Raw genomic sequence first — 21,468 nt, forward strand, 5'->3', positions numbered from 1 at the left:
GAGTTCCACACAAATGGTGCCTTTCTATAGTGGCTGACTGAGGTGTGGATGGGCCATGGCTGGCTCTGTGGCTGCACATCTACCCCTCAAGCCAGGCCCAGGGGTCAGTCACAGCCTGACTCTCGGGCACCAATTCACAGAGGAACACGCACGAGGGAAATAGCCCAGGAGCATCGTGTCCTGTCTGGCTTGGTGCATGCAGCAGCCCATCTGGGTGAGCACACAAGAGCAGAGCCAAAGGCCAAAGCTGTGGTGTTCCTGCCCCTGCCTCCTCCCTGGTGCTCTCTAAAGCCCTTTGGTGAACTCCTTGCAAGGACCATTTCATGTGCCAGAGTGCATCTCATTAGCATAAGGTGGTGTGTGGAGTCTCGTCTCTTGACATTGAACAACTTCAGGACACAGGTTTTGAAATAACAGCAAGCCAACAAGCTGCCTGGTGCAGAAGAGGGTGCTGTGCTCTCTCCAACGGAAAGGTGATAAAAGAAAACTTATTAAATAAGAAATTCATAGTGCTGCACTGATTTGTAGTAATGACATTTGTTGAACAACTCCAGAGTGTATAGGCTGCCTAGGAGCGATGGCTAAAGACCTCAGGACAAACCCCTGGGAGAAAGATAGCTCTGTTTGCCAGGGCTTCTGCCCCATTCTGCAATACCATTAGCACAAAACAGATTTGGAGGAAGACTCAGCGGAAAGTGTGGTCTTTACAAAGCCAGCAACAAAGCCACTTTACAGCCAATTACCTGGTGATCATGCAGGAAAAGGTAGAGTTTGAGGGAAAAGAGAATTTTTTAAAGTGTTTTATGTAGTTGAAAGAAGCAGGGATTCCTTAAGATCCCCAGACATAGGAGCTCGCCTTGGGTTGGCAATGGGTGGGCTGCCAAGACGGCAAACAGGGAAACCATGGGGGAAAGGGAGTAACCACAGTCAGCTGACTGTTGTGTGTTTCAGATGGGATCCATACGCTCACCTGTGCCCTGATGCTGCTAAACACAGACCTTCATGGCCATGTAAGTAGTACCTGAAGATGCATCCTTGCTTTTTCAATTCCTAATAGGGAAGTCTGTTCCCATTTGTAGGATGTGTTGCTAGAAAATTGAGATAGGTTGGCAGAGAGTACTCTGAGAAGCTGCAGGGGGAATTTTGGGTGCCAGGTCCAGACCCAGTTCTCTTAGTGGTGCTGTGCACTCAAGCCAGATGCCTGTCTCCTGCTGGCATCACTTATACAGGCACAGGCAATGCAGCTTCCTTCCCAGGACCTGTTGTATGCATCAGCCCTGTCCCAGGAGATACCATTGAGAGGTCTTCAACACTACGCGCTGTTGTGCTGCTCTTCCTTGTAGTGCAGACACCAGAGGCTCCTCTCACCCCATAAACTGCTGCAAGGGAGTCAGTGGCTTCATACAGGTCTAGACTTAAGCTTTTCTCCTCAGAACACAAAGTTAGTCCCAGATGTTCTTCTTCCCCAAGATGTAACAGAAAACCTCTGAAGAATTTCCTATCAGAGGGGCCCCTGGAGAAAGAGCAGGGGAACTGAGCTCAGTGCCCAAAAGTGTGGTTAGAAAACAGCTGAGGCTGTAAGAAGAACTCTCACCACCTTTCAGAGTCTCTTTTGGGCTGCATAGGTTGGATTTGGTTTTAAGAGTTCAAACAGAATGTTCACAGTGTGTGGAGAGGAGAGCAGTGTGGGAAAATAACATAACTGCAGAGGAGAGATGGGCCTGGGCACAGGGAGAGCTCCAGGACATTGTGTACCCTTTGGAGATAGCTGTGATTATACACATGTGGGAGCGTGCGTGGACCTTGTACCACTCAGGGCTGTGGGCAGACATAGGCACTGCTGACCCCAGACCTTCTACCTGCTCTCCAGCCTTATGGTGCAGACATGGACCACAGCTGCCAGCGTAGAGAGCTATCCCCACTTTCCAGGAGTAGAGGGACCCCTCAAGTCCTCGGTTGGTGATGTATCTTCTTTCATTGCCCCTATAAGAACTTAGACCTGGCACCACAGATACCTCAGGGCTTCTGTGAAAATGGAAAGGGCTTGGAGGGTGGCCTTTTACAGCAGCCTACGCTTGTGAAACACACCCCCACTTCATCTGCCCCACAGTCCCATGGTTTCCAAGCTGTACCATCAGAGTCCTCTTCTGCCTCCAGGTGGTAACAATTTCCTGCACATCTGCAGAGACTTGCCTTGATTTGCTCTTCATCAGCCTCTTAATGAGGGGACAGTGGGCTGTAATGCAGTGCAGCTCTTATTTTTTTCATACTGATTTACAGTCACCTTTGAGAGGTATCTTTTTCTGTGGGGGGTGGGAAGAGAACATTGTATAAGTGCTCTTCATCCATGATGGCGAAGATGCAAAGGCCACCAGCTTCACCAGTGCCATCCTGACAGACTAGCTGGGAGACCTTCCCCTTGCCAACTGGTCGAGGGAAGGGATTGTCTCACTCTTCTCCTCGGAGGTGCAGCCCCACCTTGTGTACCAAGTGCAGTTTTAGGCACCACAGGTGTCCAGAGGAGGGCACGTAGTTGGTGAAGTGTTTAGAGGAGAAGCCATGCGAGGAGTGGCTGAAGTCTCTTGCTCTGTTCAGCCTGGAGGAGGCTGAGGGGAGACCTCATTGCAGTTACAGCTTCTTCACAAGGGGAGGAGCAGCAGGCACTGAGCTCTTCTCTCTGGTGACCAATGACAGGACCTGAGGAAATGGCAGGAAGATGCCAGGGGAGGGTTATGTTTGACATTAGGAGAAGGTTCTTCCCCCAGAGGGTGGTGAAGCACTGGAACAGCTCCCCAGGGAAGCAGTCGTGATGCCAAACATGATGATATTCCAGAAGCCTTTGGTCAATACCCTCAGCCCCACAGTGTGAAGGTTGGAGGTGTCCTGTTCAGGGGAAGGAGTTGGACTTGATGATCCTTGTGTGTCCCTTCCAGCTCAGGACATTCTATGATTCTATGGTTCCAGCACAGATGCTCCTTCAGGACAGCAGTGAGGTTTGAACACAGCAGTCGGAGAAGAGAATTACTGGTGTCAGGAAGAACATCCTTTCCCAATGTGCCTGGTGGCCTGCACAAGATGGCTACAGCTGCCGTGGTGTTACACTGGCCACCGAGTCCACTCCCACCCTATGGCCGCCAGTACCATGTGTAGACAAAGTGCCTTGCACACAGTGGACAGTGGTGAGGCCGTGTCTGGGAAGGTCTCACCCAGCATTCATTCTTCAGCCAAGCTGGTTGGAGCCAAGGAAATAGTTTCATCAAGTATTTCCGGCAACAGCAGGAGCAGCATCATGGCAGAAGTCAAACTATGTGACTTCACTCCAAAATAAATTTATTTTGTCTAGTTCTTTTAATTAAGAAAATCTGAAATATGTCTCTGGGAAGACAGAAATTACTGAAGAGGCCCAAACCCCGTATATTTCCAAACCCTCACCATTCTGTGTTTCGCTGTCAAGCTGGCTGAGAGGCCTGGTAAGAAGAAATGATCTCGTGCTCTCTAAGCGGAGGGAGAACTGCTTTCCTTTAGCAGGTGTAGGACTGCCTGAGCTTTTCTTTGAAAAATCTTCTCTTTATTTTTTCTGCATGTGTAACATTAATTTCTTCTTCTCCTTCTCCTTTTTTTTTTTTCCTCCTTCTGCTCCTGGACCCTCTCTTTCTGCTCTTTAACCCTTTACCAGGTGGTAAGTGCAGTCATTCTAGTGTTTTTTCTCTAAAGTGCTGGCATTTGACTTGTTTTTTCTGTGTTTAAAAGAAACAAAAGGGGGTTTGTTTGTCTGAATACCCAAGTGGTTGTGTAGTGTCCTTCAGTACCTTAGCAACCCATCAGCAGCCAATATGCATCACATGAAACTCCTTGTGCACAAAACCCTCCATAAACCTCAGCGTACCTGGGACTGTGTGACTTGAGCTCTCACTCCTTGTTGTTAAAGTTGCCATCACTGTTGATTTAATTTCCTTTTTTAATGTTGTGTGTGTATGTCAGTGTTCTGCCGCACAGTGCTATGGAGCTGGATTCCTTTGGTTAGGAAAGGGAGGTTCATGTGTCTCTGTAAAGCAGCAGCTCCCTACAGCAGGGTCTCTATAATTGGCTAAATCACCACCCAAGCAGCGACCACCACACAGACCGAGGCCATGCTTAAAAATAACAAGGCTGGCTTGAAAACATGAGATCTGCACCTGGCAACACTGGAGTTTTTTCCTTTGTGCTGTTGATTTTCTCCCACAGATGCACTCAGACCCTGTTTCCAAACTGTCCAGAAAACTTACTGTCTTTAAAATAAGCCACTCTATTCTGATAGAAACTCACCTGGAGTTGGTGTTTAAAACCCGGCAGTCACCAAAAAATATTACAAGCCTTGTAATATAATCCAGGTTGTTGCAACTCTACCATGCTTTACTAGTGCTGTGTGAGCTCCAGGTCTTATGAAACAGTAAGCACCCCTCTGCTCCATCCCTGTCCCATGGAGACAAAGCTTTGGGTCTCATTTTAAGCAGTCAGTGTTATCCCTCCTTGTTCAGAACTGCTGGCCATGGAAGGACAGTGCAGATCCACACCTCTGCATCCCCAGCACTCGCAGCTGCGTTTTGGTCCTTTAGCAAAGTGCAGCTGCTGGAGTCATCTTGTAATGTGGCAAGCTTTAGTGGCGAGCTGAGGGGTCACTGGTACCCAAAGCCTACGGGATTTTTTCCTGCAGGGACGATTTTATTTCTGCAGCCTAGAAGACATCTGCTACCAGATCCCTTGGTCCAGGCATACCACTGACCCTCACTTCATGCTGCAGCATAAATGTAGTTGTTTGGTTTTTCCTCCCTTAAGATAAGTATTTGAGAGAGGCCAGGAGAGCCTGAGTAAAAGCAGGCCCTGCTTCAGGATGATGATCATGCTGCAGAGATCACAGGGGATGGACTTCACTCACCACACTGCAGCTGAGATGTTTGATGTCTGGGTTCTCCAGCCCAGTAGCTGAATTGGTTTAACATGTCACAGTGTGAGTGCTGGGGAGAGCACCCCAGGCAGCCACCCTTCCCACCATCTGGCCCCCACCAGCCTGCTTCTCCTCCCAGAGCTTTCACATGGCAGCTGCTTTTCCCACTGAGCACCAGCTCCATACTCATCTGCCCAGCCTCATAATGACAAGACTTGGCAAAGGGATACCAAGCTACAGCCCAGAGCCTTCTGGAGATGGGTGGAGCCACCCTTGACACTTCAGGAGATGGTCCATGACCATCCTGGGTGAGTCCGGTTAGCAGCGTCCGATTACGGAGGCCCAGAGGCAAGTTTCCAGCTCTAAACAGAGGAGTTACACTGGGTTAACAATGGGATTGTAAGCCCTGCCCACCCATTGTCAGATCAGTCTCATCCTCAGAGCTATTCTGATCAGAAGTTATTCTGATGCAACTCTAACCACCGTGGTGCACCTTGTTTCTGCATCTCTCCATTCCCATACACCTCTGTCCATCCATTCCCAGGCTGTCTCTACCCATCCATATAACTATCCATTCCTTCTCATCTGTTTTACCCGCTGTTCGCTCACTTGCCCTCCATCCAAGCACACCCTGGTGCCAGCTGCTTGTCTGACAGTGATTTCTCATGCTTTGCTGCTTGGCCTGGAGCAAGGAAAGATGGGATGAAGTTCTGTTCTACCAGGGAGACATATCAGGAATAGTAGCTACATGTGGCTGTGAAGCAGCCTTGCTGGCTTGTTCTGTTGCTGGTAAGTGACTGATGCAACACACAAAAAAAAAAAAAGCAAAATGCCTCTATCTGTGTGGCTGGCCAGAAATGAAGATGCTTCTCCCTGCCCAGAGGTCCTAGTTTGTCAAGGGACATAGAATATCTGAACACTGAGCTTTGAGGTGCACAGATACATTCCTCTGAAGATTGTGCCCACAAGTGGTGACCTTGCTAACTCATGAAGACCCTGTCTAGGCTACACCCTCATAGCAGCCGTTCCCAGAGCTGTTCTTGGGATTCCCCAGACTTGCTAAATACCTTTAGCAAGTCCCTGGTCTGGGTGCCATTCATAATGAGGCACTTGAGATCACAGAACTGTTTCTTTGCAAGTGTTGAGCAAATGAAGCTGCAAAGTTCATGCCCTGGAGTGGGTTTTTGTTTTCTTTTCTCAGCTGGTATTGATTTTGAGGCAGCTGCAGGGATCTGGCTTTGAGTGGCTGCTTCCAGCCCATTTCTCAAAGCTGCAAGCTGAAGGGTCAAGCTCTTGTTGACCTAAGGTTTTATTGCATCTGGGTCACCCCAGCATCGGGTGCTCGGACCTACTGCCAGCCAGCCTGAATGCCGTCCCTGATTCCACAGTGCTTTGACAACTTTGGTGGACAGACTGATCACAGTATTAGCATCCTTGCTGGACCTTTCTCATCACCTCTTTTGGCTGTCAGAGAGACAGTCTATTTTCATCCTTCTCAATTGCCCAGCAATTAGCAGCTTTTCCATAGTGTGCCTGCTGTCTCAGTTTGAGCTCAGAGATCTTAGGCAAGAGAAGGAGACCACAGGATAAAAGAGGCCATACCCTGGGATTGATACAGGTCCAGGATGCAACACATGAGAAACCCAAGAAGGGTCTGCGAGGCTGGGCACTTGTGCCATTTTATCTCACTGTATCCAGTCACTTCCTAAGATGTGCTGGCTTCTGCGTTCCTTGCTGGATCACTGTGACAAGATCTCTGCAGGGAGAAGACCTGTGCTGTGCATTCTGTTTCCTGCCTCAAGGCAGGGGTAGAAGCAGTCATCTTCTCTCTGTGCAAAGTAATTCGGTACCTCAAGGTCTACTTCAAGGTGCCTCAATGTAACTACCCCCTCTCCAAACTCCCTTGTGGAGGATCATTACTGCACGCTCTCTCTCACCCTCTTTCCTTTCTCCATCCACACATCAGTGTGCTGCTGGCTTTTGTTTTTTCTTGCTGTAATTCACCAGCCAGCAAATCCTCAGACCTTCCTCCCTCTGCTGAAGAAACGTAGCGTGGCTGCAGGCTCCTAGCCAGGCTGCAGGCATCCCCTGAGCCCTCCTGCAGCTGGAGCACCCACTGAGCACTCTCTGGCCAGAGCCTCCAGCCATGGGTCCAGTTATGGGCATCCTTGGGAGAAAGCAAACAAAGCTGAGCCTCATGTTGTGCCGCACCATGTCCCCAGGCACTGCAGATTTATATTTATATATTTATTTTATATATATATATTTATTTTAATTCCTCTTTTCCCTGCTTTCTGAAGGGTAAGAGGAAGCATATTGAAGAGTACCAGGCGGAGCTGCTCAAAGGCAGTGCTGGCTCCCTGTGTAGCTAGAGTGTGTCTCACACAAATGGCAAGGGTGCAGTGGGCCACTATGGGCACATCCCAAGGCTTCACTCTTCTCTCTTTCCTGATGTGTTCACTTGGGGAGAAGTCCCCAGGTCATCTGTTGTGCATATTTGTGGGCAGGGGTTTCTGGTGTCAGTCTTTCAAGAGGCTATTTTCTTGCAGACAGGACACATCTTGTCCTGCAGGGCACCTCCTATGTCACCTGCTGCAGCTTCATCCCCTCCTAGTGACCCAGTGAGGGCCTTTCTTCCTCCTCACTCCACTGTTCTTGGCCATTTTCCCAGTTTCTCCTGGATGGCCACCCTGCTGAGAGCTTAATGCAAAGCCCACCTGGACTCAGGATGCTGTTGGGATCTTTAGAATTACTGGCGGCAGCTCATGCTCTCCTCTCACTAACTCCATTGTCCACTCCATGTGATACCACCATGGGGGTCTGTCCTTGGAAACTTCACTCCAGGGTGCAAAGGCTGCAGTATGTCACGGCAGTGGAGACGCCCATCTTTCCTTTGTGGTATCAGACTCCTTTTTTTGTGAACCCTACAATTCCCACTGACTCCTTCACACCTCTGCTCCAGTCCTTTGGAGACACAGAATTGCAGACAGAGGCTTGAAAAAAACTGCCTGCCTCTAGCCCCTCAACATTGCAGGCTGAGGAAGTGACTCGTGGCTATGGTGAGGTGTGAAGGGTTTGGGCAGACAGATGTCACAGGCTGGTAGTAGGGATGCCAGGTGACCAAGTAGTCTTAGCATTCATTGGTGATGGGTATGTTCCAGATTCTTCAAGTATACACATGCTTCTCTCACAAGCCACACCACTCAAGTTCACACAGTACCAGTAGCTGGAGCATCTCTCTTCGTAATGGCAAGTAAAAATATCAGTTTCTGTGAAGGACAAGCCACTGCCCAGTGCTGGCTGTCTTCAGGTGCTGAGGCTGCATCCTCACACAATTTCACCCAAGGCAGGCTTTGGAGATCCATCGAAATGTTGCAATTTCAAGGCAGTTTGAGCAGTTGTCTTGAGTTTTGAAGCATAGACACTATACCAGGACCAACCTAAACACCAGAGATGAGATCGTCTGGGAAATGTGGAGCAAGACTAGGGTGCTGTTCAGTATGGAGAAGAGCAGGCTCCAGGGATAATTTACAGCAGCCTTGCTGTACTGAAAGGAGTTCCAGGAATGCTGGGGAGGGATTCTTGATCAGGGAGTGGACGGAATAGGACAAGGGGAAGAGTTTTGAGCTGAAAGAGGGGAGATTGAGATGAGATCTTAGGAAGAAATGTTCTCCTGTGAGGGTGGGGAGGCCCTGGCCCAGGTTTCCAGAGCATTGGTGGCTGCCCCATCCCTGGAGGTGTTCAAGACCAGGTTGGATGGGGCTTGGAGCAACCTGATCCAGTGGGAGGTGTCCCTGCCCATGGCAGGGGGTTGGAACTGGATGAGCTTTAAGGTTCCTTCCAACCCAAACCATTCTATGATTCTATGATCTCCACCACTAAAAAAGAGCATATTTGAAACATTTAGATGCTGACATGAGCAAATAAAGCAAAAAGCACAATTGAAAATTAGAGCAGAAGACCTGCTTCCAGCTTTGAGGTCTTGGGACAAACGCAGGCTTCAGCATTACATATAAAATTGTTCTTTAAAAGACAGTCTGATTAAAGTCAAACCTCTTCAGAAGTTTAATGAGCTGCTTCTTTGCCTTGCAGAATATTGGCAAAAAGATGTCGTGTCAACAGTTCATAGCAAACCTGGATGGGCTGAACGATGGGAAGGACTTTGCAAAGGACTTGCTGAAGGTAACATGGTGTAAATAGACAGTGGGACCCTGTCATTATGACTGTAGTGCCACCTAGTCCTGCTAAGGCATTCTGAGCCCTTCAATCAGCATTTTCTGGTGCACAATTTTTCATCAGAAGCATTGTAAGCCACATGGAAAGCTCCTGCTAACGTGCAGTGAGCCACCAGAGGTCTGTTCCCTGGTGGGGTTTTAACCAGATTTGTGGCACATCTGCCCTTGGAGCACACCAAGGGTCCCTCTCCTCCATGGCAGCTCTGTCATGCCTCTGTCAGGCAATGCACAGAAAAAGGTAGCCCCCTCAAGTATGACCATCTAGCATTGATCATTTCCTTTGCCTCATTTCCATGTAACCAGGTACTCCAGTAAAGGTAGTTCTTTACCATGGAAGACTGGTTAAACACTTCAAAGTGAGTATTTTCTCCTTCCATGTGGTTTAATACCACCAGGTTGCAGGTCCAGGAACCTGATCTGGATTTTGCTGTGTGGAAGGAGGACTGACACCACATCAGTGGTATAACATTGAGCTTTAGACAACACTCCAGACCTCACCCTACCCACCCTTCAGCACAGTCAGGGCCACCTCCACATTCTGCTTTCCTAGCCCATTCCTGCTTCTTTCCCAGTGCCCCAGGGAAGCCAGTGTAATTTTGCACAGGAGGAACTGGAAAAGCTGATCCCCAAGGTCATTCATTCCTCACAAGCTTCTCAGGGCAGCATTCAGACTCCACTGTCCCTTTCCCCTAGCTAAAACACTGGAGGTGTCTTGGTACACCCCAGAGTATTCTACCATCTTTGTGCAGGCAAGGGGTTACCCAGGACCAGGTGCAGCACTCAGAATTAGCAAAGATGCAGGCTCCTGATGAGGCTGGCTGCCAGTCCCCTCTGCTACTGGCATGGCCAGTCCAAGGGTCTAGCAGGGCAGCAGTTGTCCTGTTCACTGATGACACTTCTGCTGGATAGCTGAGCAAGGAATGAGGCTCTCTTAGAACACAGGAAGGGTGTGGAGGAGGTGGTCTCCACAACTTCTCTTCCACTAGAGACACATCTAATACCATGTTCTTATTTCAGACGCTATATAACTCCATCAAGAATGAGAAGCTTGAATGGGCCATGTAAGTATATGTTAAGTATTTGAGAGAGTTTGTCTTCAAAAGTACCTGACAAGATCTTGAGTCACATTTTTAGCCCCAGAAGCTCCCAGAACATTTCCTGCCAAGCCCTTAAGCGCTGAAGTCTCTCCTGTAGGCAAGCTGGATTCATTTGTGGCCTAGGCACGAAAGCAGATGGGGAGGTTGGTGGCAATCAGTGGATGCAGGGTCCGCAGGCGTGTTCTGAAGGAAGAGAATGCCTTTGTTTACTATTACACCTATAAAATGCTACTCCCTCTCCAGGTGCTTCAGGGGTCTTTGCACAGGGATCTTATGATCTGGGATTATTTTGGTCACTGAGACTTCCCATCTATTCCACGTAGTTCCTCTGTAAATAGCAGGAGCAAGTTTCTCAAGTTGAAAGTGATCTTGTGAGATCTCCAGTCTAGCTTCCTCCTCAAAATATGGTCAACACTGAATTCAGACCAGGATGCTCTGCCGTTTGTTCAGTTTGATCTTAAAAACCTCCAAGGACAGAGAACCTACAGCTCCACCCACCCCCCCCCCCGACCCATACTTAATTATTCTGAGTGACATTGTTTTCTTTTGAAACCTCATTCTTTTTTACTTATGCCCTCTGTCTCTTGTCCATAGTGAAGATGGTGGCTTCTCCCTCATCTCCCATAACCTCCTCACATATATTGGAAGGCTGCCATGAGGCCCCCCCAAACCACCTCTTCTCTAGGTTGAACAGTTCCCTGAGTCACTTCTCCCATGGCAAGTGCTCTAGTCCCAGGCATGTTGGTGGCCTCTGCTGAGCTCTCTCCTCCTTGTCCGTGCCCTTTCCTGCCCTGGTGCTCAATGCCGGTTGCTGTTTGCCTTATCAAGATGTGATGTAATGAGCGAAGAGTAGGGAAGGAGAATCAGTTCTCTTCGCTTCCTCACTGTGCCGCTGTTACACAGCCCAGAATGCTTTTGGCCTCTGTTTCTGCCAGGACACAGTGTCTGGCTCCTGTTCATCCTGCTGTTCACCAGGAGCCCCAGGGCCTGTTCTGCAGAGCTGCTCCCCAGCCAGTCAGCCCCGGCTGACCCTCCTGCGGGCCCTCCGCACTGATGCTGTGCTCACTGAGCCTCCGTCCCTCAGCATCCCCGGACCTCTCATTTTTGACATCCATAAACTCAATGAGATGCAGCATCTCCTACTCCAGTTATTGTTTGTTGCCCTGAAACAAGCCTGGGAACAGCTAGCACGATGGCCTCTCTGGCAGGTTCATGCAGCACTTCCCTCAGCCCCTTTGCCCACAGCACAGGGCAGGACACTGGGCGAGGAGCGCGTTCCAGCCCAACACCAATGCCCCGCTGCTGTGGGGGAGCCCATGTCAAATCTAAGGCCTTGAGCAAATGCACCAGACATTCCTCTCCTCTCCTCTCCTCTCCTCTCCTCTCCTCTCCTCTCCTCTCCTCTCCTCTCCTCTCCTCTCCTCTCCTCTCCTCTCCTCTCCTCTCCTCTCCTCTCCTCTCCTCTCCTCTCCTCTCCTCTCCTCTCCTCTCCTCTCCTCTCCTCTCCTCTCCTCTCCTCTCCTCTCACAGGACACTCTGGGCCATTAGCTCCATTACTTACTGTGCTTCTTATATTGTCCTGGTGGGAAAAATGTCTGGAGATGGTTTGATCCTCCCTCCTCAGCACCAGCGGTGCCCCCTGGCAGCAGTCCTAGCTGTGGGGCAGTGTCTCCTTTGAGAGGGACACAGCCAGCCAGTAGCCCAGAAAAGACAGCAGTTTCTTAGTGGGTCACATAGCACTGATTTAACTTTTAAAATGATTTTGCGTGGCACCTGTGTGGGAGGAAGGCAGAGGGAGCTCTGTAGCCTGCAGGAGATGCCAGTGGGACGGTTTATGTAAGCAGAGTTCAGAAGTGCATCACTGGCTGCTGGCAGCGCTTACACAACGCCTGCCAGCACACACTCCCTGGCACAGGCACACAGAGGGGTGCAGCCCCCCGGGGTCCTGCTGCAGCATCCAGCCCCCTCCTGCCCTCCTCCAGCCTCCGCGCTGGTGTCCTTGCACCCTGCAGTCACCCCATGCTGGCCTGGGACCTGCCTTGCTGCAGGGTGTCCTGCTGGGTTGCAGGTTGCTCCTCTGCTGTGAGACAGGCGTTCCTTGATGAGGGGTGCTTGGTTTTCTTTGAGACATGGCACTGAGTCATAACCTTGCACAGGCAAGACCCCAAGACCCTCTTCTCCCAGTTTGCTCCTTCTGTCTTGCCCATCCCAGGGAGTGAAATGCCCTTCCCCACAAAGCCCATCCAGATGGGCAGGTACACGGGTAGCATCCCAGCAGGAGGCAGGAGCTTGGAGGGATCCCTCCGGCACAGCTCAGAGAACCGAGTTCCAGCCAGGCATGATGTCTGGGCTCTGTGTAAACCCCGGGACTCCTGTGGGTGCTGAAGGCTGAGAAATCATCCTTCTCTTCCAGGAAGTGCCTGATGCTTTGGCCACCTACTTGCTGAAGGTGGGGAAGCGTGGTATTGTACTGCTCACATCCCAGCTAGTGGACTCATCCCTGTGGCACTCCTCAGCTGGTCTCAGTCTAATCTGCGAATACTCCTGCTGTGCAGACACTGACATCTATCACATAAGACAGAAACTCCCTGTTTGCTCTCCCTCCCTAATGTCCCAGGGACACTCGTGGAGTATCAGTTCCCATGCAGGTTCTTGTTTCTATGCTCCAGAGTAGCTTTTATTCCAAACAGGAAGAGGAAGGCTTGGTGGAGTCAATGGATGTTTCCCTAAGCTGCTGAGCCCTTGCTGTCCAGGGTCCAGGAGCAGGAGATCTGTGATGAGAAGCTGTTTATTACAGAAATGAGCAGCATCTCTTGCTTTCTGCTGGCCCACTCCAAGGATACAAACAGAGAGCTGGTGTATAAACCATTCCAGGTTTTGTGGATTTTTGATCAGGCGGCCCTTCCCCCTAATGCCTGCAGAATTTTTGTTCCTCAGAGATGCAGAGGACACCCCTCGGGCTCCTTCAGTATTTAAGAGGCCCTAGGAGCTGCATCTCAGAGGATGAGAAATCCCAGGGAAACCTGATCTTCAGCCAAACACATTCTTAAGGTCTGATTTCAGGGCACAGAATTGGAGGCCTTCACTGTGAAATGCTCATGGTCCCCAGCAATTTCCTTGTGTTCAGAAAAGGACCCATTCCCTTGCCTGTCTTGAATAACGTCACAGTGGGACCACTGGGACAGTTACCTGCCACCCATGCTCCTCCCAGCTATGTCCAGGTCCCCACCACTGGCACACTCTGTGTGCTACAGTCCTTGCGTCTCCTTTCATTTTCTTTCTCTGATGAGTCTTGTGATAAATTTCTCTCTTTAAACCCAAAGGAGATAGGGCACACAGTTACCCAACACACCTTTCCTCCACTTAATCTCTTCTCTGCCTTTGTTTCCAAGTGATGAGGACGAGTTGAGGAAATCACTCTCGGAGCTGGTAGATGACAAATTTGGAGCCAGTGCAAAGAAAGTGACGAGGATTGTTGACAGCAGCAACCCCTTCCTGGACATCCCCCAGGCGCTGAATGCAGTCACCTACAAGCATGGTGTCCTCACACGCAAAACGCATGCAGACATGGATGGCAAGAGAAGTATGTGTTAACAGGACAGGAGGAGACGTGTCCCAGGCAGTACCAGAGCCTCACCCTAGCCTTGTCCCTAGCTCTTCCACTGCAGGCGCTTCTTCACTTTATCTCAGGGAACACAAGAAAGGGTCTCAGACCTGTGAGTGCCAGGGCACTGGGAATGGAGGGTGTTTTGAGGCATTTACAGACATGAATGTTTTCAGGAGGCCTCAGACTTCTCTTCTCACTGCCAAGGAACATAATAGTGCCTGTTCCACACAGACAGACCTGCTCTTACATTCTGTTCATGAGCTTAACTTTGAATCGTACCATGAGCAAAGGACTGAGGCTGGTTGCACAGCAGTTGTCCACCCTAGCCCTGACCTTGAGGGTAGTCTGGTATTCAGAGCTTTGTTCCTGCCCATATTCTGCCATGTGCCATCAGCTGACATGCTGGCTGGGCAACAGGATGCCTCATAGCTCTGCTGTCAACATATGGCATTGCAGGAATCGTAAAGGGATTGATGAGCAGGTGATACTGATGAGCAGAGATTAATGAAACCTTGGAGAACTCCTTTTTTTGCTAAGTGATATGATTGGCCCAGTCACTGCAGCCGATTGAAAGCCTTGAGTAAAGATTACCACCAAAGGCCTCCCTTGCTTCCAGCATTTTCCATCAGGATAGCTGGTGATAATTCTCCCTCCTCAGTGGAACAGAAGCTATCTCATCTAGCATATGCTTGCCGAACTCATCTGAAGCAATTGCTCAAGGAATGTCTCTGCTACTCAAGCATTTAGTCCGAGGAATGTGAACCTGGCTTTGGAGAAGCAGAAACTTCCTGGTACTTCTATACTTTTGGTCTGACCTGCTTGTGTTCCTGCTGTGAGGCTGCATCTCCCAGCCAGTGTCTCTCAAATATGTCTTCCTGCAAACAAGGCACTAGGTAGAGGTAGCCTGGAGGTGCATGAGGCCTGGACATCAACACATGCCTCCTGGGTCAGGAGGGGGGTTGGTGTAGCCTGAAACGTGAAAGTCAAACAGCACTGGCAAAAACAGTCTGTAATTCGATGTTCTTCCTTTTATAGCGCCCAGAGGAAGAAGAGGTTGGAAGAAATTTTATGCTGTGCTAAAAGGGACCGTCCTTTATTTACAAAAGGTAACTGTGGTGGGCTATCCTGTTTGCTGTACTGTACTGTCTCCAAAGCAGTCCTGCTGTCCTAAGCAGGAAACCCATAGGTGCAAGCAGAGGTGAATCCGTGTCCTAGTGCATGCACGGACATCTACAGTGCTCTACCAGAGACCAGTATACAGAAATGGAGGATGCCCTTGTCTTCAGTGCTCAGGGCACTATTCATAGCCTCAAAAGAGAGCCGTGCAGGAAGAAACACAAATGAGGGAACACTGAGGTGAGATATCTGCAGGAGCATCATAGCAAGTAGGAACTGTTGGGGAGGATGGTTGGACAGATGATATGGAATGGGTGAAATAGGTTGTTGGTGAGACATGCAATAGGAAGCTGAAGGGGCAAAACATCAGACCAGTCTTATCCTGTCTGTTGCTTTATTTGCTGGCATAGGTTCGTTATGAGCAGATTCACTCAATCTGCTATGGACCATGTGTAAAGTTTTTCATCTCCTTCAGGACCTCACCAGCCTAGGTCCTTCAATGGGTTTCCAAGTGATACTTTCTGCCTCTCCATCTCTTTTCTGTAGCATTTTCTCTGGCTTCTCAGTTCTGTAGTCACTGCTAGCCAACACAAGTATAAATCCTAGATCCCCATGGGAGGCAGAGTCACCATGGAAGAGCTTCCTTATGTGCTATAGTATTCAGCTGTCTGTCTTTCAAGAAACTTGGAAGCTAAGAGGAATTCCATGGGTAGTCTTTTCTGTGGGAAAGTCCAAGGTGCCTGGATAGGGGCTCACTTGAATGTCAATATGAGCCAGCTGGGGATGCCAAATATCTGTTCATCACACAGCAGCATAACCCACTGAACTTGGTCTGAACTACTTTGGTGGCACATGCTGTGCAGTAACCCATTCAACTCTCCTCGCTGGAACAGCACTCCCTGTGGGCAGATGTTCCTGAGCATTGCAATATTATCTCCAAAGCAATGACAGTAAACAAACTTTAGATTATATAAGAAAGGCAGAAACATCCTCAGGGCAGCACAGAATTATGACTCAGAGCTCATAGCACACCCCAATGATTCCCATGTTTTGCCCATCTTATGGCACATGTCACAAAGCCAACAGAAAGCTGGCAGCAGCCGACTGTAATTTACAGGATGGGTTGCTCTTAGCCAAGTGGTATTATTACAGCCTTGCCACTCTCCCTGCAGCTGAGGGAAGCTGCAGCACACAGGAGAGCCCAGATCTTCTCCAGCCATCAGAGCATGGAGTTTGTCAAGTCAGTGGCACTCTCCATACATCTCAGTCTCTTGTCTCTTTACAAATCTCGACATGTAGGCTGGCTGGGAGGTCCTTCTGCTGGCCATGAGTGATGCGTGACAATTTAACTTGCACACAGCTACCACCAACATTTAAGCTGAAAGAGAGGACATTTAGATGAGATATCAGGAAGAAATGTTTTGCCTTGAGGGTGGGGAAGGCCGTGGCCCAAGTTGCCGAGAGCAGTGATGTCTGCCCAGTCCCTGGAGGTGTTCCAGGCCAGACTGGGTGGGGCTTGGAGCAACCTGATCCAGTGGGAGGTGTCCCTTCAGACTCAAGCCATTCTATGATTCTATGAAAATCACAAGAACTCTTTGGACTTAAATGGCTTTTTCACCAAGAACTTTAAGGGCATGTCTGTTGGGATGAGTCCGTTGAGGGGCTGTATACTTAGAATTAATTACATTTTTGGGACAGAATTTTCTTCCCATGATGGACCAAAATCCAATTTACTGAAGACTTTCTTGATTGCTTGGACAGCACTTGGAGGATCTGAGAAGACAACGCTGAGTATCGTTGCTGCTGATGGGGCAGGGAGGGTTTGGGTTTCTATGCTCTACAAGGCCAGCAGCAATAACCATTAACATAATTTGTTATGTTAGTACTAGGTTGAAGTTAAAGATAGTGAGGGTCTGATGGACAGAGGCACTTGGCTGCTAGAAGACCATTGTTCTTAGCTAACTGACCTCTAGGAGCAATGGTTAAGAGGCTGTGAATTTTCTTTACAGACAAGGACTGAAGAAGCAAAACACCTAAGGTCTAGCTGAGTCATGAAGGTGTCTGAGAAATAACAGTCATGATTGATGTGTAATTAGCAGGAAGGACTGGAATTGCCAAGGGTGCCCCAAGGAAGAAGCATTCGGAACAACACAAACTAACCTGAGGAACACGTGGGCAAATGATTTGGGCAAAAAGGGGTTTCTCAGTCGTGAGCTGTCACCAGGCATGTATGGTGCTCCTCAGAGATGTCCTTGGCCTGCGCTCGGCTCTAGACAGTGTCTATCAGGCTTGCAGAGGCATGACAGAGGGATGAGACCACAGAGAAGTAGTCCTTGCCCTGCCACTTCCAAACATTCCCAGCACCACTACATCCACCTGTGCTGTTAATTCTTAGTGCAATTTCTTGCCCGTGAAGGGGTTTGCAGACCAAGAGAGCTGCACAATACAGGAAGGAAATTGTATGCCAGCCTTCCAGCAGGAGATGTCTGCAGAGAAACATACGATAGAATACAAATCTGTGGGAAAGGAATTTCTGATGTGGAGACAAAGGAGTACCTGCTTCCAGACCCATTGGACCCCATGGATCTCAGCTTCACCCTGTTACACCTTTTTGCTCAGACCAAACCAAGGATCTAGGCTGTAATAGGAAATCCCGAATTGTGACTCTATTCAATCTGATTTTGGGGAGCAAGTTGAGTAGAAATAAGAGTGAGAGAGAAGGGGAAGGAAAGGAGGAAGGAGGGCATAGGGAGATAGATGTATAGAAAGGAGGAATAGCCAGATACAGAGAGGTGGACACAACACGGGCAGAAGAGCGCGTGGGTGGGTCAAGAAGTAGAAGTCTGTTAGAAGCAACTCAAGCAGCAGCCATAAGCCTGCTGATGTAGAGGTGTCACATGTCATCAACTCACTGGTGATAATTACTAGATTAGCGTGTTCTAGCATAGTCTGCTGAAGCAACTGCTTGATCCTCTAAAGGGGTGCAGCACAGTCTTGAGGAAGAAATGCAGGCTTGGGAGCTGGGCGCACCTTGCCTGCACCCTAATCCATGCTGGGCACTGACTCACTCCATGGCCTTTGGCAACTTACTTCACCTCTGTGAAATGGAGATAATAACCCTTAATCACCACACATAGAGGGGTGTTGAGAGGAATGATGGAGAACTGTAAACCAGGAGGTGCCTTTATATGGAAGAGCTGGAAAGGATGCATGTCTTCCCTCAGGGTCGGCCCTTGCAGCCCCCAAACATGAAGGAGTTCCCAGCACTGACCCCCTTGCCATGGCAGTGCTGCTTGAAGTGCCAGGTTCATGACCAGAGTGAAAAATGGGCAGATATGAGTTTTTGTCACTAAAAGGATTGTTGAGGCTGGGGAATGTGAGCTGAAGAAAAGGAAAAAGAGGAAAACCAACTGGGAGTTCTGGTTGATGGCAAGTTGAACACAAGCCAGCAGTGCCCTGGCAGCCAAGAGGGCCAACCATGTCCTGCGGTGCATCAACAGCTGGTTGAGGGAGGCCATTGTCCTGCTCTGCTCTGCACTGGAGGAGCCTCACCTTGAGCACTGGGTGCAGTTCTGGGCACCACAGGATAGAAAAGATGAAAAGCTACTGGAGACTGACCGGAGGAGGGCATGGTATTGGTGAAGAGTTTAGAGGAGAAGCTGCATGAGGAGTGGCTGAACTCACTTGCTCTGTTCAGCCTGGAGAAGAAGAGACTGAGGGGATACCTCATCATGGTTACAGCTTCCTCACATGGGGGGGGCGGAGGAGCAGGTGCTGAGCTCTTCTCTCTGGTGACCAATGACAGGACCCGAGGAATGGCAGAAAGATGCCGGGTGGGGGCGGGGGGGCGGGTTGGACGTTAGAAAATTCTTCCCCCAGAGGGTGGTGAAGAACTGGAACAGCTCCCATGGAAGCAGTCACAGCAAGAAGCCTGACAATATTCCAGAAGCATTTGGCCAGCACCCTCAGCCCCACAGCGTGAATGTTGAGGTGTCCTGTGCAGGGACAGGAGTTGGACTGGATGATCCTTGTGGGTCCCTTCCAACTCAGAGCAATCTATGATTCTATGAGAAATCGCTGTAGCTATGTCTGCATTCACATCACTGCCCAAGGCTGATGCTGAGTCCAGAGAAGAGGACAGCAGGATCAATACACTGGGCTCCTGATCTGCTCTGGATGCTCTCCAATCACAGCCACAAGAGATCAATGCCTTTTCTTGACAAAACAAGCCGTGAGTAGGGGAGCTCCTATCAGTTGTGAATCTCCTGCCACCTGCTCACAGAAAAAGACGTCAGGGGAGAGCTGGGGCCAGAAAAGCAAACAGACACCTTGGAGAACTGCCATGGCAGAAACAAAGTGCAGTCAAGGGGATGGACATGTATGGTTCTGCAGAGCCTCTGTGCAGGCAGGAGAGGTGCATGAACAGGAGCCTATCTATACCTGAAGGAAAGCGTCCACACCTGAACTCCTTTCCTGCAGAAGATATTCCCAAAACAGACCCTGAAAACTGCTGACCTCACCATCCTACACTTAGAGAAGCAAGGGGAAGATAAACACGTCACCATTCAAGGGCAGGGGGCTAAGAGTAACAGTGTGACCAGTACCTCTTTGAGCAGTGCAGGACACGTAAGACAAAAATTCAACAGCCCTGTGGTACCACATTAACCACTTTTCCAGGAAATGTAGGGCAGGATGACAACAGGAGAAAGGTGAGAGCAAGGTCAGTGATACTGTAGCATGGGAAAAAAAAATTGCCTGAAGCTCCTCCAAGTACAGCACCGCTTGTGTTTTAAGGTAGCCCAGTATCTTTGAGGTTTAAACCAGAATCCCAACACTGAAAACATCTAAGTTACTATTAGGTCTTTGGACATGTTTCTTCCTCAGTAGCGGTTTAAGCACACACTTAAACTTAGATCAAAGCTCAGAAAGAGATTGAGGCAAAATGTAGAGAAGCTGCAGGAGGCTTCAGAGAAGAGCTGGCAGTCTTTGTGGAAAGGCAATAGGTTTATCATAGAATCATGGAATGGTTTGGATTGGAAGGGACCTCAAAGCCCATCCAGTTTCAGCCCCCTGCCATGGGCAGGGACACCTCCCACTGGACCAGGGGCTCCAAGCCCCATCCAACCTGGATTGGAACACCTCCAGGGATGGGGCAGCCACCACTGCTCTGGGCAACCTGGGCCAGGGCCTCCCCACCCTCAGAGCAAAACATTTCTTCCTAAGATATCATCTAAATTATTCTCCAAGGGAAGGCTGTGTTGTGTAGCCTATGGTAGGGTGGAAGTTCTGGGCACTGAGATGGCCCCAGCCTCATGCACATGGCATCTAACCTTGGAGCTGTTTGAAGAGTGTACCTGTTTAAGGCTCACAGAGGTCTCCCAGCATCAGCAGCCATGCGTATCATCACAGCTACTCTAAAACAGGCATTGAGGTAAGCTTCCTGGCAGAGTGAGCCCATGCAGAAATGACCCTCTAGCACCATGCACTCCTGCAAATGCAGCCTGTTCAGCAGGGAGGCAGAAAGTAAAGAAAACCTGCTTGATTCAATTGTATGCAGATTTATTGAGCCCTGAGTGAGAAAAAGGGCCTACAGGAAAGCTGGGGAGGGGCTCTTGATCAGGGAGGGTAGAGATAGGACAAGAGAGAATGACTTTCAGCTGAAAGAGGGGAGATTGAGATGAGATCTTAGGGAGAAATGTTTTGATGTGAGGGTGGGGAGGCCCTGGCCCAGGTTGCCCAGTTCAGTTGTGGCTGCCCCATCCCTGGAAGTGTTCAGGGCCAGGTTGGATGGGACTTGGAGCAACCTGATCCAGTGGGAGGTATCCCTGCTATGGCAGGGGGTGGAACTGGATGGGCTTTGAGGTCCTGTCCAACCCAAACCATTCCATGATTCTACGATTTGGCTTTTCCTTACACCTGCATGGATACCTGCGAGCCTGAGATCAGTAGAGGCACTACACAATGATACCATTTGAGGTGAAGATCTGCATCAGTCAAACCAGTTGGCAGCTATGATGGTTTCTTCTTGTCACATGCAACTAAGCTTGGCTAATTGCACCCCACTTTCAGAAAGTTTATCTTGAAATAAGAGATCATGGACATCATAGTCCACATTGAAGGACAACACAGACATGTTGAAGGATCTGTTGGAGCAAGTTCAGAGGAGGCCATGAAGATGGTCCAAGGGCTGGAGCAACTCCTGTATGAGGACAGGCTGAGATAATTGGGGTTGTTCAGCCTGGAGGAGAGAAAGCTCCAGGGAGAACTTGGAGCTGCCTTCCAGTGCACAAAGGGGCTCCAGGAAAGCCGGGGAGGGACCTTTTATCCAGCCGTGTTGTGACAGGACAAGGAGTGATGGTTTTAAAGTAAGGAAGAGGAAATTTAAACTGGATTTAAGGAAGAAATATTTTCCTGTGAGGGTGGGGAGGCACTGGCCCAGGTTGCCCAGAGAAGTCATGGATCCCTTATCCCTGCAAACATTCAAATATC

At 49.5% G+C, this 21,468-nt stretch overlaps 1 protein-coding gene across 7 annotated transcripts in view; it reads left to right on the plus strand.

The window, feature by feature from the left end:
* PSD2 (pleckstrin and Sec7 domain containing 2) overlaps positions 1 to 21,468 on the plus strand; it is a 98,418-nt gene that overhangs the window by 68,837 nt on the left and 8,113 nt on the right. For 4 of the 7 annotated variants that reach the window (XM_054079666.1, XM_054079668.1, XM_054079667.1 and 1 more), the window contains 5 exons: positions 952 to 1,012; positions 9,016 to 9,106; positions 10,177 to 10,220; positions 13,649 to 13,839; positions 14,899 to 14,969. In XM_054079666.1, the coding sequence (XP_053935641.1) occupies positions 952 to 1,012; positions 9,016 to 9,106; positions 10,177 to 10,220; positions 13,649 to 13,839; positions 14,899 to 14,969 (458 nt within the window). Of the gene's footprint in view, positions 1 to 951; positions 1,013 to 2,933; positions 3,447 to 9,015; positions 9,107 to 10,176; positions 10,221 to 13,648; positions 13,840 to 14,898; positions 14,970 to 21,468 lie in introns of those variants that run through there. The other 3 variants (XM_054079670.1, XM_054079671.1, XM_054079672.1) reach the window with 3 other exon arrangements.

This window comes from Cuculus canorus, chromosome 14 (genome assembly GCF_017976375.1).
Source record: "Cuculus canorus isolate bCucCan1 chromosome 14, bCucCan1.pri, whole genome shotgun sequence".
In the NCBI taxonomy this organism is placed as follows: domain Eukaryota; kingdom Metazoa; phylum Chordata; class Aves; order Cuculiformes; family Cuculidae; genus Cuculus; species Cuculus canorus.